Here is a 17623-nt window from a genome sequence, read left to right on the forward strand (position 1 = left end):
GCCATCCACCAGATGTGAGATTCCCACACATTGTCCCTTGCAGATTGTAGAGGTGATCAAATATTTAGAGTTACATATCTCCAACTCTGTATCAGACTTTATTGCCTTGAATGTCGATCTGCTTTTGACTAAACTAAAATCCAGACTGCAGGCATGGCAGAATCTACCTTTGACACTCATAGGTCCCGACCTTGGCTTATTCCCTTACTATCCCTATCCTCCTGTTGCCTACTGTGGGTGTGAGCTGGGGGACCCTGGGGGTCGCGACCTGGAGCCAGTTGCAGCCCAGTCCATCCTCACCACTAGAGGCTCTGGTGGAAACCTGCTGGCTCTTAGACTCCGCTCTTAGATTCCAGGGAATCTTACGCTCTAACCCCGGTGGGATCCATGTTGGTGTTCCAGCGGCCCTGCCTTCCTTACCACCCTGACTCCCATCCGTAGCAGTCAGCCATAGGGTCCACTACCTTGCGGTGCACTCCTGATCCCAACGGTGTGCATCTGTCACCTAGCCTCAAGGTGACCTGACAGGGGGCTTCCAGACTCCGATAAGCCCTCTGCCCGCAGACCCCTACAACCATTGGCCATGGTTGTGAGGATGAGGCCCTTGTCCTCATTAACATGGGGACAAGGTGCTTTGGCTCTCCCCCCCCACCCCAAAGCACCCACCCCCTCATGTTGAGGGCATGTGGCCTGGTATGGTTCAGGATCCTCGCTCGTCCCAGCCCTTAACTGATCTGGCAGGCTGCATGCCCTGATAAGATAGATATTGGGGGGCCCCAAGCTGTTTTGTTAAAAAATTTTGGCACAGGGCCTGGTGTGGACTGGGCGGGAGGGACCCTACGCTGTTTTTTTCTTTATTTTCTTTGCAACAGCCGGGTGTCATTTTAAATGGCATTTGACTCTTTTTTTTCTTTAGCTACAGATGCGCCACTTTACAGGTAGACTAAGGGGACCACCACCACCACCACCCCCAACACTATATTTATAGGAATTTTTCATTCTTATTGTTGCACTTTAAGCATTGTTAAAATCACTGCTCCTGAAAAAGCTATTGTTTTTTTAAAAAATGTTTGCATTAATACATGTCCCCCGGGGCAGTACCCAGACCCCCATACCCCTTTTATGGCCCATTACTTGAATATAAGCCTTCAAATTGGGGACTTTTAATTTTTCCTGTTCGGCTCCCATAGACTTCAATGGGGTTCGCCATCTAAAACCAAGCCAGCATGTGGCTGTTGGTGTCTGAAAAGAAAACCTTGTCAATCATTAATTGTCATAATTTTCATGGTAAGTGACACTAGCATGTAGACAGGTTGCCTACATTTGGTTAGTTGGTCTACCTGGCTGGGAGGAAAGAGGTTAATGCTTGTGCCGCCTTCCCTTGTGCATTTAGCCTGGATCCACAGGGGGGGGGGGGACACCAAGAACAATGGGAATGTAGAACAAGAGAGCAAAGGGAAAACCCAAAAAAAAGCACAGGAACCTAGAATGGGATCAGGATGCACGTATGGAGACTCCGAATTATGTTGTAAGTATCTTGTTGGAATGCTGACCCATCAGAATATTCCCAAGGACATGAACTCCTTTGTTTGCGCTAACACCAGTTTGGACTTTTCCCAAATGCTACACCCATACAGGTAACCTAGGGCAGACACAGTTAAAGTGATTGTAAACCTTCCTGTTTTACTTTTTTTAAATAACAAACATGTCATATTTACCTCCACTCCATTCAGCTCGTTCTGTACACAGTGGCCCTGATCATCCTCTTCTGGGGTACCTCGGCGACTCTCGCGGCTCCTTCTTGCATCAGATAACCCCCCAGGAGAAGCACTCTCCCGGGTGGTTGCCATGCAGGCACGCCCCCGACTCCAGCATTTGCGTCCATAGACACGAATGCGGGACTCAGCCCCACCCCCGGCACCCACATCATTGGATTTGATTGACAGCAGTGGGAGCCAATGGCTGCGCTGCTATCAATCTATCCAATCAAGAGCCAGGACCCCGTGCAGAGAGAGAGAGAGCTCGTCTCCGCGGAGGGAATTACGGGGCCCAGGTAAGTAAAATGGGGGGGCTGGGGGGGCCAGTCACTGCCAGAAGTTTTTTCGCCTTAATGCATAGGATGCATTAAGGTGAAAAAACATGAGGGTTTACAACCCCTTTAAGCTTAGTTAGGGAAAGAACGTTACTGCATGCTGTATATGTTCTGCCAAGTATTCAGTAAAGTTGTTAAATCTGCTCAAAGCCTAGTCTGAAGCTACTCAAGGGGTGCATGTGGGGTCTTGGCATATCCCTCTAAGGAACCAGGGTCAGAATTAGCACATTGGGGTCTGTGAAACATCATTGCAACAAAAAGTTCACTTTGCTATGAGTAACCAGAAGTAAGAACAGGAACCAGTCCTTGGCATGGTACATTAATAGGTGACAGGTTCTCAGGTAGTCCACCACCCACCCTAGTTGTCTGTCTCCGCCGGTCACCAGAAGAGGACTAGCGTAACAGAGATCTAATACCTCATCACTTGGTGGAACAAAAAGGGTTAAGTGGAGCATGCATGAGGTCTGCGCTATGTGCTCAGCGGGACCCCATTCTGTTACTGGGAGTGATGTAACAGAGGTAAGATGATTGGTGGAGTGGGCATAGGCTCTGCATGTCCCTCCTAATGCAACACATACACCTCTGTTCAAGTGTGTAGGACAAGGGACAACATCTTTGGGAGGAATTCCGCATACAACACCACACACAAGCTGCTCATTTCTGAGTTGGGGGACTGCCTTAATGTTTGACTTTCATATGAACGACTGCTCCCCGGCATTGGTGAGCACGCCTTCAGACAAGTTACCACTGTGCTAGTATGAGTAACCCCATTCATCACCTGGCATAGCCCAAAAAACCCACCCTGGGGTATGCCTCCTATGTGACCCACACTTGGCACCCAACAAGTTAATGAGGAACATATGGAGGAGGTGTCATCTGCCTGCTGCACCTGAAGACCACCCCCAAAGGGACCATGGCTATAGTTAGTTTCAAGGACTTGTCCAGGCTTTCTCTATGATACTCCAGGCAGACAGTGTGTGTCTACCTTTTAATTAGCTCCTACAGAAAGTACCCCCACCGGATTGGTGGAAAAGTTGATAAAGGGTGTATATAGCGACACATCCTGAAACAATTGTGGTTTATGGAATTATGGAACAATGGATTATGGTTTGATAAAGGAGCTGATTGGCGCTCTAAGCGCGTTACCAGGGCAACAGGTTCATCCTCTGGGCATGACGTCGCTTAGGCGTTCCATGGTGGTTACCGAAGTCCTCCTCCGCATCAGATGAGCGGTGACCCGGCTTCCACCATCTGAAGCCACCAGCGGCAGCTGGCTACCGACCTGGAACTTGGGTAACCCCTCTGTTGATACTACCAGATATGCACATCCTTATGGAACACACGTGAGTGTTTATTTGGCTGCTCCACTGAAGTTCTTATAAATATTGCACTTAGAGGCACCCCACTGTGTGTTTTTGTTGTCTTACAGAGATCCTTTCTTGTATCTGGGAAGCACTGCCAACCTAGTGCTCTCTTGATACACCATTCCTTCCTGTGGATTTATGGACTATTGTTATTTTTCTGAACTTTTATGAACTATAATATGACACATATTACAACTGGTTTTATATAAGACTTTGGAAGTTTTACACGATAATTTATCAGAGATTCCGCCATATACCTTGCTGTTGTTGTTACACCAATGGAAGTGACCATTACTGATGAGCAAGCTCCATTTGTCATACAGGTAGACTGCTCCAAGCCACCCAAGGAAATCTTGTGGGACCCGCTGGTGTTTGACAGCGATAAGGAGTCCCCACCATCACTATAACCCAGTGTGTCCTATCTAGCCATTCCTCAGAAGCCTTCTCAATCTAAGGAAGCACCAGTTGAGAGAACTGGCCACAAGTACAGCCGCTTTCCTGTTTGCTTAAACTAGAAATTAATTTTACTCCACTTAGCCATAATCTGTTTTGTTTAACATCTTATCAATCCAAAATAAGCCATGGTTTTTCATGCTCTGCAGCTAACTTAAGGAGGTTGCATGTTTTTTGGCATAAATAGTGTTGTAATTAAACCAGTGGTCCTGAACGTACATATGACCCCAGAGAAAATGAGACATTATTTGCATGCTCCCCCTACTACTCTATTGAGATATAAACCCTTTATATTTTTGAACGTGTGTAGAATGTGAGACATGTAAATACCTATTGTTTCAAAAAGGCTCTACTGTGCTAAAACTCCAGGAAAAGCCAGTTCAGCTTTGTAAGGGCTTGTGCGGATTGTGATCCATAGTGGATCGCTTTTTAGTGGACATTTGACAGGGACTGTTATGTATATTTCTTGCTGCCTATTTTAACCCCTAGCCAACACCACCACGCCACAACCGCCTGCACTGCACATTGTTGCAACAATGATTCTCTACAGTCTTCTCATATGCTCTTCTTGATTAGAAATGTCACAGGAGGTACAAGGTCAGTGTCAGCAACAACCTCTGCAAACCATACTTGATTTGTGTTATCTTTACATACACACAGATTGTATGTGTTTAAATTGCCCCTTCCACCCCTAGGCCCCATTGCAACCATGTGGGCTCCCTTGAATTTTAAGCTGCCTACACACAGAGACAGAAAAAAATTTGACTGATATGATTGTAAGTTATATTTTAGTACTTTTTAACCAATGTTATGTATGTGTTGTTATTCTTTTTAACAGATAAAAGGTGCATTTATTGCCATAGGTATGGTCTTGTTGACTGTATTTAGCGTGGCTGCTGGTAATTATATGTTCTACAAAAAAAGGAAAAGTGTAACTCTGCAAGATCCAAACAAAAAATACAGATTAAGACTCATTCAGAAGTCAGTAAGTACACTATAAACATTGTTATTTTATTCACAAAGTACTGCTTATTTGAATGCTTGAGACACCCAATGCCTGTTTATGTCTTTAAAACAGGATTTAGATGTAAAATATTAAACAGATGGTGTGTCATGTGTGGAATAAAATGACACCAAGTCTAAAACATTTAAAGAGTAAATCCACTTTGGTTGAGAAAAAAAAAACATTCCTTTCTGGTTGATCTATGTATATTACAAGGATTCTACTAAACTTTGTTGCAGATTCCTACCTTTTTTTCTGCAAAGTGAATGTGAATGAGAGTTTTTTTCATCATCAATCAGCTGCTGCACTTGCAGGGTCCTAGTGAGGAAAGTGTCAGGGTCCGCATCCCTATAGACATGATTTTCCTTTGGTAGTATCTTACCATCAATTTCATTTTTGTTGCAGGGGATGCCCAAAATCCGACTTGTATCTTAGTGCAAACTTCTGGAAAAATCAGAAAGCCAATCACACAAGCAGGAAATGACATTTATGGGGGGCATTCGATACAGGTTGCCATATTGCATTGCATTTACAGAAAAATACAGCAGCTGCAGATTGAAAAGAAAAGGAAATTTATAATAATGCTATACTATAGTATAGCTTGTGCAGCAATTGTATATGTATATATATATATTTTTTATTTGCTGTTTGTTTCACGAAAGTGGAGTTACTCTTGAACCATAACCACCTTTTAGGCTGGGTTCCCATATGAGCACGCAGTGGCTCACAGCAGGAGTCTGGAGTGTCCTCGTTCACCGATTCAGGTCCGATTTCAGCACAAATTTTTGGCTGAATTCGGACCTGAAACTGACCAAAAGACGTACAGAGCTCCTGTGCAAATTGCACCGGAGCCGCTGCGGAGATATGTGAACCGGCTCCATGGAGAGCCGGTCACAATCTCCTGCTGTGCGAATTGGATGCGAAGAAAATCGCATCCAATTCCCACTAGTGTGAACCCAGCCTCACACCTTTCTTTTTTTCACATATCTTAACATATAAATGTTCATTTTAATGATTCCATTATCAGACCAAGTGATATTTCATATCTTTGCCACAGAACCCTGTAAATCTATATTTTGTATAACGACCATAACAATGAGTTTTTTGGTTTTTTTTGGGTGGGTAATACACTAAAACAAGTTTATTTTCAATTGTACAGGGATAAAGCGGGTATAGAAAAGAATCATCACCCCCCCCCCCCCGTAAAATAATCACATTTTGTTGCTTTGCAGCCTGAAATGAAAACAGACATAGTTTTTGTTTTATCCAGCTGTATTTACTCTTCTGCAACTTATAACATCCAAGTGAAAGATAAAATACCAACATGTTAGAAAAAAATAAAACAAATTCAAAAACAGAATCACTAAGTTGGAAAAAGGATCACCCCCTTGTGCCAGTATTTTGTTGAACGACCTTTTCCTTAACCACTTCCCGCCCGGTCAATATCATATTGACGTCCGGGAAGTGGTTGCATTATCCTGACTGGGCGTCATATGATGTCCAGCAGGATAACATGCATGCGCGCGCCCTCGGGGGCGCGCAGCGCAGCGATCGGGGGCGACGTGTGTCCCTCGGATTTTATTGGCTGTTTACCCCGTTTACCCCGTGATCGGCTGTGTCAAAGTCACAGCCGATCACCTGTCACAACAAACTCGGCGGCGTGCTCCGTGTGCGCCGCCGAAGGCATCCAGAGCAGGGATCGAGGAAGGCGAGTGTCCCTTGGACACAGCGCTTCCCCGATCAGGGTAAACAGCCAATGAAATTGGCTGTTTACCATGTGACCGGCTGTGTCCAATCACAGCTGGTCACAAATGTAAACAATGAGTAGCTGTTACTATCTGATCCCTGCTCTCTCCTCACACCGATTGTGAGAGGAGAGAGCAGGGATCAGTGAGTGAAATCAGTGTCTGTCTGACATTTTACTGCATTGTACTGTGCACAACACGGCCCCCCCAATAAAGAGGACCTGTCACACAGCCCAGCCAATCAGCCCATCTGTCAATCAGCCCATCTGTCAACCAGCCCATCTGTCAATCAGCCCATCTGTCACAGGCCCACCGCCATCGGTACCGCCACACAGGCTACCAGTACCACCATCGGTACCGCCACACAGGCTACCAGTACCGCCATCAGTACCACCACCAGTAACGCCACTAGTACCGCCATCAGGCCCACCATCTATACTGCAACACAGGCCGCTACCAGTATCACCACTAGTGCTGTCATCGGTACCACCACCACCCGTACCACCGTCAGTACTGCCATCGGTACCACCACCACCCATACTGCCATCAGTACCATCACCACCCGTACCGCCACCGGTACCGCAATCACCACCTGTACCGCCACCACCACCTGTACCGCCATCTGTACCACCATCACCTGTACCGCCACCGGTACCGCAATCACCACCTGTACCGCCACCACCACCTGTACCGCCATCGGTACCACCACCACCCGTACCGCCACCGGTACCGCCACCACCACCACCACCCGTACCGCCACCACCACCCGTACCATCATTGTTACCACCACCACCCATACCGCCATCTGTACCACCACACAGGCCCGCCACTAATACCTCAATCGGTACCACTACCACCAGCAGTACCATTACACAGGCCCGGCAATAAGCATTGCCATAATGTCCCAAAGGGTTTACACACCTGAGGAGGCATATGAGATTCTTGCCATGTCGAATGATGAGAACAGCGGGGAGCTCACATCATCTGGTTCGGAATACGAGCCAGTGGAGGATAGTGGATCAGAGTCCGCGGAGAAAACCGTCCCTCCCAAAAGAATGAGATCAAGACCAAGATCAGGAGATCTGCCCACCACCAGCAGCGCCAGACCCCAGGAAGAAGAGCCCAGTACAAGCACTGGAATGACCCGCCCAACCCGAAGAACCCAGCCCCAGTCCTACCTTCCCGATGCCCTGGCAAACCCCTTATGGTTGCCTGCCAACTCAGGATCCGCTATCATCCCCCCTTTCACCGCACAGCCAGTTGTGCAGCCCGACACTACAAATTTTTCTGAATTCGATTATTTTTCTTTATTTTTCCCACAAGATTTTCTGCAGAATATGGTGGATCAAACTAATTTGTATGCATCCCAATTTATTGCTGCCAACCCCAATTCTTCCTACGCCCGCATGTTCCAGTGGCGATGTGTCACACTGGATGAACTTAAATTGTTTTTGAACCTAACATTCAATATGGGGCTTACAAAAAAGAACGAAGTCCATGCATATTGGTCCACCCACCCCATCCAACACATGCCCATATATTCCGCTGTCATGTCCAGGACAAGATACGACATGATTATGCGTTTTCTCCACTTCAATGACAATTCACAGTGCCCTCCCCGAGATCATCCCAACTATGACAAATTGTACAAGATACGCCCCCTAATCAATTCCTTTTCCCAGCGATTTAAAGAAGTTTTCATCCCAGACCAAAAAATTTGTGTGGACGAGTCACTCATACATTTCACTGGCCGAATGCACTTCAAGGAGTATATACCAAGCAAGAGAGACAGGTATGGGCTGAAGTTAAATAAATTATGCGATCGAGCCACTGGATATGTCTTCACATTCCGGATCTACGAAGGCAAAGACTCCCAGCTCCAGCCCCATGATTGCCCCACATATATTGGAACCAGTGTGAAAATTGTCTGGGAGCTGGCATACCCCCTATTCGACAAAGGATACCATTTATATGTCGACAACTATTATACCAGCCTGCCCCTTTTTCGTCACCTTTATAGTAAAAAAACCCCGGCCTGTGGTACCTTAAAGAAAAACCGTAAGGGATTCCCACAAAATCTGTTGGCAAAAAAATTACAAAAGGGAGAATCGGCATTCATGAGGAACGAGGAGGTGTTGGCCATGAAGTGGAGGAACAAGAAAGATGTCCACATCCTCTCTATCATCCACAATGACATCGTGGTGGAGATCCAAAGAAGACGTGGCCCCATTGTAAAGCCCGAATGTGTCCACGACTACAATATGTATATGGGGGGGTGGATTTAAACGATCAGATGCTACAGCCCTATTTATCAAACAGAAAGTCCCGTTACTGGTACAAGAAAGTTGCCTTTCACCTATTTCACATGGCCCTTTTTAATTCGTTTGTCTGCTACCAAAAAGCAACTCAAAACCAACAAGTCACCTACCTCAAGTATATTGAATATATCGTCACTGCCCTCATTTACCAACAAGGTCCCACCCCAGGAAGCATTCGCTCGGATAATGTGAGTCGACTTCACGAGCAACACTTTCCCTATAGCATTCCCCCCACAGAATCTGGAAGAAGACGCCAATTGAAATGCCGTGTATGCAGCAGAGGAGGAGTAAGAAGAGATTCCAGCTATTATTGTCCCCAGTGTCCCTCCCAACCTGGCCTGTGCATCGGAGATTGCTTCAAAAATTATCATACATCCATCCAATATTAGTTAGCTGTATTATTACCAGACTGCCACTTCCCCATTTGCCTGCTACCATGTTAATTAACTGACCCTGGCCTGTTTACCAACTATGTCTTTGCTTGCCGATTTAAACCACGTTTCTGCCTTCCACGTACACCAACCTCAGCCTGTTTACCGACCATGCCTCTGCCTGCCGATTTAAACAACGTTTCTGACTTCCACGTGTACCGACCTTGGCCTGTTAATCGACCATGTTTTTGCCTGCCACTTGGACTGATCTTTTGGCCATCTACTTTAGTACACAGGGGTCTCACATATGTGAGGGGCTTCAGAATAGCGTTCTGAGTAGAGAAAAACAGTTTTTCGTTTTCTGTGCTCCCAGAACAGGGTCTGGTTGCCCGGAGGCTTCAAAGCGATTTGGGTGGGAGAAGCCTCTACCCCTGTCCCCCTGGCCCTAAGCTTGATGGTCCTTCCTGCTGCCTGGACCAATACTTTGGCTTTGCTGACCATATTGCTGCCTGTAAAGACCCATGACATTATGGACCATGTTTCTGCCTGCTACCTGGACCTGTGCTTTGGCTGTGCTTTGGCTGTGCTCTGGCTGTGCTGACAGTATCTCTGCCTGTACGAACTATGGACAGTATTCCCGCCTGCTGCCTGGATGATTGCATTTACTGTCGCTGACCTCATTCTTGCCTGCTGCCTGGACTGATGCTCTCCTCTGTGGACCACTGCACTTCTAAAACCACAGGTAATCTTTTGTTATTTGGTATGTACCTGCTATGTGTTAGAAATATGAAGGGCCTTCAAAAATGTGATCGGTAGTCAGAAAATGATATGTGTGATTAATGCTGCTAGAATGCCTGGAGGTGCTACTTGGATTTTGGGCCTCTGTATGTGGCCAGGCTGTGTAAAAGTCTCAAACATGTGGTACCGCCATACTCAGGAGGAGTAGCAGAATGTATTTTGGGGTGTCATATTTGCTATGTACATGCTATGCGTTATAAATATCTTATAAAGGGACAACTTTGTGTAAAAAAAATGCATTTTCATTTTTTTCCACATTTTCCAAAAACTTCTGGAAAAAAATGAACCATTCAAAAGACTCATTATGCCTCATAGATTATATGTTGGGGTGTTTTCTTTCCAAAATGGGGTCATTTTGTGGACAATTCCATTATCCTGGTGCTCCAGGGCCTTCAAAAATGTAATAGGTGGTTGAGAAATGAGATGTGCAATTTATGCTTGTAGAACGCCTGAAAGTGCTACTTCAATGTTGGGCCTTTGTATGTGACCAGGCAGTGTAAAAGTCTCACACGTGGTATCGCCATAATCAGGAGGAGTATTGGAATGCATTTTGGGGTGTCATTTTTGGTATGTACATGCTATGTGTTAAAAATATCTTATAAATGGACAACTTTGTGTAAAAAAAAAGCATTTTCATTTTTTTTCCACATTTTCCAAAACCTTCTGGAAAAAAATGAACCGTTCAAAAGACTCATTATGCCTCATAGATTATACGTTGGGGTGTGTGCTTTCTAAAATGGGGTCATTTTGTGGACAATTGTTCTGGTGCTTCAGCGCCTTCAAAAGTGTAATAGGTGGTTGAGAAAGGATATGTGCAGTTTATGCTTGTAGAACGCCTGAAAGTGCTACTTCAGTGTTGGCCCTTTGTATGTGGCCAGGCTGTGTAAAAGTCTCACACATGTGGTATCGCTATACTCAGGAGGAGTAGCAGAATGTATTTTGGGGTGTAGTTGCAATTATGCATATGCTGTGTGAGAGAAATAACCTGTTAATATGACCAGTTTGTGTAAAAAAAAAAAAAAAAAATCTTAATTTTCCCAAGAATTGTGGGAAAAAATTACAGCTTCAAAAAACTCACCATGCCTCTTAGTAAATACATTGGACTGTCTACTTTCCAAAAAGGGGTCATTTGGGGGGTATTTGTACTTTCCTGGCTTGTTAGTGTCTCAAGAAATGAGATAGGCCTTCAGGTGAGATAGTACATCAGGTGTGAATAATTTTTAGTGATTGGCACCATAGTTTGTAGACTCTATAACTTTTACAAAGACCAAATAATATACATTAATTTGGGTTATTTTTACCAAAGATATGTAGCAGTATAAATTTTGGCACAAATTTATGAAGAAAAATGACTTGTTTGCAAAATTTTACAAAAGAAACTAAAAAAAAAGTAAATTTTTTTCAAAATTTTCGCAGTTTTTTTGCTTATATCGTAAAAAATGAAAAACCCAGTGGTGATTAAATACCACCAAAAGAAAGCTCTATTTGTGAGAAGAAAATGATACACATTTTGTTTGGATACAGTGTAGCATGACTGAGTAATTGTCATTCAAAGTGTGAGAGAGCTGAAAGTTGAAAATTGGTCTGGGCGGGAAGGTGCATAAGTGCCTGGTATTGAAGTGGTTAATTACAGCCTTTAGTCTATTAGGATATGTCTCTACTAACATTGCACATTTAGATTTTGCAATATTTGCCCATTCTTCTTTGCAGAACTGCTCAAGTTCAGTTAAGTTTGATGGTGACCGTTTGTGGACTGCAGTCTTCAAGTCATTCCACAGATTTTCAATGGGATTTAAGTCTTAGCTCTGACTAGGCCATGCAAAGACATTCACCTTTTTCTCCTTCAGCCACAGTGTGGTCATGCTTGCTGTGTGCTTTGGGTCATTGTTATGTTAGAAGGTAAACCTTCTTCCCATTGACAACTTTCTGGCAGAGGGCAGTAGATTTTGATGGCATCTTGTCCCATCAATTTTCCTTTCTATCGTGGCAAGTGCTCCTTGCTGCAGAGAAACAATCCCATAACACCAGGGCCGCCATCGGGGGGGGGGGGTACAGCCGTTACAACTGTAAGGGGCCCGTTCGGGCAAGAAGAAGGCAGGACGGGTGAATGGGAGCCGTGCTGTGCATTACAGAAATGATCTCACAGCGTGTACTTTCTGTGGCTTTGAGCTCAGACATCGAGCTCTTTACTGCCACCTCTGGCTACTATGTGCATGGGCACCCCTCATGTACTGGGCTTTTCTGTGCAACATGTCAGCTTTGTGAAAACGGTAGGAAGAAATTCTTTACAAGTATGGGCTGTGAAGGAAAGGGAGGAGGGGCTGTTTGTGTACAGGGAGGGGCCAGATCTTTGTGTGTTTACAGATTTGTGTATGTGTGGGGCTGACATATATATGTCAGGTGTGTGTGGGAGGCTGGACTGGCATATACAAGCAGTGGCGGTGCACCCATTAAGGACGCACGGCGCCGCCCCCTCTCTCCAGCCACCCACCTCTATGTATCATGGATAGATTCATGCATTGCATTGCATGAATCTATCCATGGCCGCTGTAGCCTCCCCTATTCAGGCATCCGGCCCCTTTTCGGGTGCCAGGTGAATTACAGAGGTGTATTTTTGAAACACTTGATTAGAGCCATAGGCTCTAATAGGCTTCAAAAAAGGTGACCTGCAAGCGCAGAGCATTGTGCTCGCAGTTCACCCAGGTGTGTTAGAACAGCGAATGAATATTGCTTCTAGGCATTGTTAAAGCCTTTGAAATTTTTTTGGTATCCATCTTTTTACCTGTGCCTGTCCACAACTTTATCACAGAAATCTTTTGACAGTGCCTTGCCATCCATAGTTGATTGTTTGTTTCAGGTGCACTACCAGGGACTGAAATGCTCCAAGAAAGCTCTTTTCATGGTGAGCTAATCATATTGACCACAGCTGATCACAGTTGAAAGTCAAATGGCTTTGTGTGCCATTGAGATGGTGATTAGAGATGGTGATTAGCTACACCTTTTTGAGTTTTCAAGTATTTTTTAGAAGGGGTGATCCTTTTTGCAACTCAGTGATTCTATTTTTGATTTTTTTTTTGTTGTTGTTCTGACATGTTGGTGTAATATCTTTCGCTTTGATGTTATAAGTTGCACTGAGTAAATACAGCTGGATAAAACAAAAAAACTGTGTCTGTCTTCATTTTAGGCTGCGCAACAACAAAATGTGGTTATTTTAAAGGGGGTGATTCTTTTCTATCCCCACTGTAATATACATGTTTTCCATCCTTGCGATATAAATAAATTAGAGAAACAAGGTGGAAAAACATAAGTTATATAACAAAATAATAATTACAGCTGATTCAGTAATATATATTATTCTTCGTTCAATAAATATCGTGATCAAATAAAGTCCCCCAAACACTACATGAAAATATTTTTAACCAAGTTTAATCTCAAACAAAATATGTTCAAATGAAGCAATTAATCGGTGTAATGACTAAAAAGTTCCCATCACCAATAGTATTATTCCAAGTGTTGAATAATCTTTGATCCAAGGTGACCACCACCACTAATATGGGTGTGCCTATTTCACTACAAGATCGGGCAAACACAGCTTGTACTTTTTCCAAAGATCTTCCAAAACAGGTGCAGTACACTTTAGGGCTTCGGCTCCACTGCTGTCTCCATTCAGTGGTTAGATTTCACAGCCAGCATAAAAATAACAACAACAAAAAAGGCTCCCATAGAGTAGTATCTTAAACATCAAAATTTATTTCACACAAATAATCAAGGTACTCACAAAAGTTGTTTAAGCATAAGCTTAAAATCAAGGATGTGTTGGCAAAGATATACAGAGAAGCTGCTGACTGCCAGCCACTCCAATCCTTACCATCTTACAGAAACAACAAAAATAATGGGACACTCCTACGTCCCAGCTTCAGGTTATGCAGCCATGTTGCACTGCTTGAGCCACAGAATCCATGTTTGTGGAGGTTTCATAATCTTTTTTGTATAATTCTACAGTGTATGCATACTCTTTACAAGCCCAAACCTGTATTGCATGTTGCTTTTACTTTTGCATTTTTTTAGTTAACTGCAAGTTACAGTTATCTGATTTTTTTAGCTAATTACCTATTCTGTTCAATGATTGTTAGATTGGATCTGTACTTTACAGTGTGATTACAAGTTCGCCATGTAAACTAGATATCATTTTATTTTAACTATAGATTATAAATTACAATACAAGAAAATTTCGCTTTGCTCTTCCATCTGTGTATCATACATTGGGACTTCCATTGGGACTTCCTCCTGGTGAGTACAGGTATTCATACAACCATTCAATTTTTTTTTTTTTCTTGATTTATTTCTTCTCGATAGCTTGTTTTATAAAGCTAGTCTTTGATACTAAAATCTGAATAAAAGCTGAAATATAAAGTACAGGGTTACATTTAAAAAAAGATGCATTTTATAAAGGGACTATTAGAAATACAAGTAAAACAAACTAAATATCTGTACATTTTGCTTGTCACCGCAATCGTTTGGAACATATGGAATGCTGTTTCTATAAAGAAGTTATTACAGGTTAATTCAGGTGGACAAGCTCTGGTTCGGTCACTGCCAATGTTTTGGAACAACTAGTGTCCCATTTGTCCAGGAACAAATTGAATTGTTCCACAGGGCCTTCAGCTACAGAGGTGTGTCTTTTAGCTCATTTACTGATTGTTATTGTAAATACTCAAATGTACATAGCCTGGCCACAGGCCAGTACTGTTGATGTCCTGCACCCTCTTTGTGGCCATGCCCTGCCTTCATACATAAACTCTAGTAATGGCGTCCCTAGGGGGGCCAGAGGGGGCCCTGACCCCCCCCCCCCCCCCACACATTATGATGTGCCCCCCAATTTAAAAAAAAAATATATATTTTTTTTTTTTTACAAAAAGGCAATGTCTAAGAGGGGGAGCGCCCCCAGTCAGCTCCTGTGGGTGATTCCTCCCCTCTTCCTCTGCTCACTGACACTGCATAATGCGAGCGCTCACACATCCACGGCCGCCCGATCTGCTCCTTCCCCTGCATCCTCATTGGAAGGGAGAAGAACGAGTTGCAGGAAGGACTCCACCAGGATTCTCAGTTACTGAAAAAACAGACTGATTTCTCCCGTCCTTAGGACAGGAGAACCAGCCTGTAAATTCCAAGAGATGCCAGACCAGCGCTGTCAATAGCAGGGGCAGGACAGCAAGAGGAGGCTGGGGAACCCCACAGTGGCAGAACACCAGGGCCCGGTGGCAAGACAACCTTTGCAACCCTGATAGTTCTCCCACTGCTTTGGACCCTTATATTTTCTTGGTATGCTGGTGACATATATCGCTTGTTTTCTGCCACCCTGGGGGGCCCCCAATACAGTAGGAAGGGAGCTCACTGCAGAACATGTGAAAGGGCCGTTGTGGGATCGTAGTAAAGGGGCCCAGGATATATATATATATATATATATATATATATATAATTGCATTTTATAGTTGCCCCCCCCACTTTTGTCCCTGTCCCCCCATGTGCCCCCTCCTTAATATGAAAGCTGGAGACACCACTGGACTCTAGCACTGGTTGCATGGCATTTCTCAATGCAGGTTCCTGTTGGTGACAAGAGGGGACTATGCCTGCATTATGTGTGTTAAAACAACCACTTGTAGTCTCTATCGAAAGCCATGTGACAGGGTGACAACACAGGAACATATCTGGGAGACAGGGACAAAGCATTGTCACCCTACAACAGTAGGTCCCTAAACAATGACCTTGTGAGATGACCATGTATTATTTTAATGAAATCTGCAGGTTTAAAATTTTCAAAAGTGACTTTTCAAATTGCATTAACATTTTTAGGCTAATGAATGAAATGTTACCGGATTTACATATGCTGTAATAATGCAATGTAATGAGTAGACACCAAATTATACATTCAGCACACATGGGGCTAATGCATTAAAACTGGAGAAAAAAAGAACACACAATTGTGAGCTAACAGCAAACCAACTGGGTTTATACTGTCATTTAAAAAAAGAATCAAGAGTTCTGGTTAATGTCCATCAAACTCCAATTTGTTTTCTAGATTTTTTTATCAGCTACACATATTTTCATTAGCCTTAAGCCAGCCATACTTAGATATTTCAGCAGGCACCAGCCAAATTTTTGATCCATGTATACCAATCATCTTCTGTACAATCAGCCTGTTGGGTTTTTCCTGATTGATCAGTGCCACCGACCATAGCCGGCACCACTAATCAATGCATTCTGACAGCGGGGAAGTCTCCGAACTGTCAGAATACAATAACTCAGCGGAAGTGATTTCAAGTGTGTGGATGGGGGAATCAGGTCTTTTTTTTTTGTTCAACTCGCTGGTTGAATGAAAAAATTATTAATGTATGGCATGTCTTATTTTAAACTGCAATTATCTGCATTTCACCTGTGATTCTTTGTCTCTTCTTAGGTAAATATGTTTACCTTTCCACTAGAATCAAAGGTAATCTTGTGGTCAGACCATATACTCCAGTGTCATGTGAGGATATGGGCTATGTTGACTTCATAGTAAAGGTAACGTCGTATGTAATCATGAATTATATTAGCATGTACCACCAATGGTTTCCGTATTTGTCAATTATGTTTAGAATTAGTGATCAGTTACATATGTCAAAATGCATTAGTGTATCTGTACTATAAATAACATTAAGGGCTTGTCACACTAGGTGTGGTATGGAAACGCGTGCTAAGTTGCATGTTTTCCTGCATTGCACAAAAACGTGCTGCCTTCTGCAGATACGGGTAAGTGCTATGAATTCTTATAGGCACCCACCAAAACGTATGGTACACAAGATTTTAAAAATCATGCTTGCACTAATTTTAGCTGTCTTACATGCGTAGGGCAGCCCATGGAAAATTAATGGGCTGCCCTAAAATGCAAGGTGTGAGACATGTGGGAACATGCACTAAAACCATACATGCTCAGGCACACCTCATGGTGTGAACGAGCCCCTAAGCCTATGAAAAAGTTCAAAGCTTAACTCCATGTAAACAGACAAACATACAGCTTACATTTTTATATACTTCCAAATCAGAGCCGGATCTAGCCTGCATGATGTGAAGGTACAGTTAAAAATGTCAGGGTCAGCAGAGGATGCAAAGTCAGCAATTTGTAGCACAGTGTACAGAGGCCATTCATTTGTAGTGCAGTGTATATGAGTAAGCAGGGAAGAGGACAGGGAGCAGCAGGGCAGTGTACAGTGGGTCAGCAGGGCAGTGTACAGTGGGTCAGCAGGGCAGTGTACAGGGATCAGCAAGGCAGCGGATGGTAGGTCAGCAGGGGAGTGTACAAGAGTCAGTAGGGCAGTGTGCAGTATGTCTGTAGTGCAGAAGACAGGGGTCAGCAGGGCAGATGACAGGAGTCAGCAGGACAGAGAACAGGAGTTATCAGTACAGAGAACAGGAGTTATCAGGGCAGAGAACAGGAGTTAT

The 17623-nt window shown here is 43.9% G+C and overlaps 1 protein-coding gene across 1 annotated transcript in view; it reads left to right on the forward strand.

Annotated features, from left to right (window-relative positions):
* Window positions 1-17623, forward strand: part of CYB5R1 (cytochrome b5 reductase 1) — a 102374-nt gene that overhangs the window by 26049 nt on the left and 58702 nt on the right. Inside the window, exons 2-4 of the mRNA XM_073618010.1 lie at window positions 4748-4894; window positions 14350-14434; window positions 16602-16705. Of these exons, the coding sequence (XP_073474111.1) occupies window positions 4748-4894; window positions 14350-14434; window positions 16602-16705 (336 nt within the window). The remainder of the gene's footprint in view (window positions 1-4747; window positions 4895-14349; window positions 14435-16601; window positions 16706-17623) is intronic.

This window comes from Aquarana catesbeiana, linkage group LG02 (genome assembly GCF_042186555.1).
Source record: "Aquarana catesbeiana isolate 2022-GZ linkage group LG02, ASM4218655v1, whole genome shotgun sequence".
In the NCBI taxonomy this organism is placed as follows: Eukaryota; Metazoa; Chordata; class Amphibia; order Anura; family Ranidae; genus Aquarana; species Aquarana catesbeiana.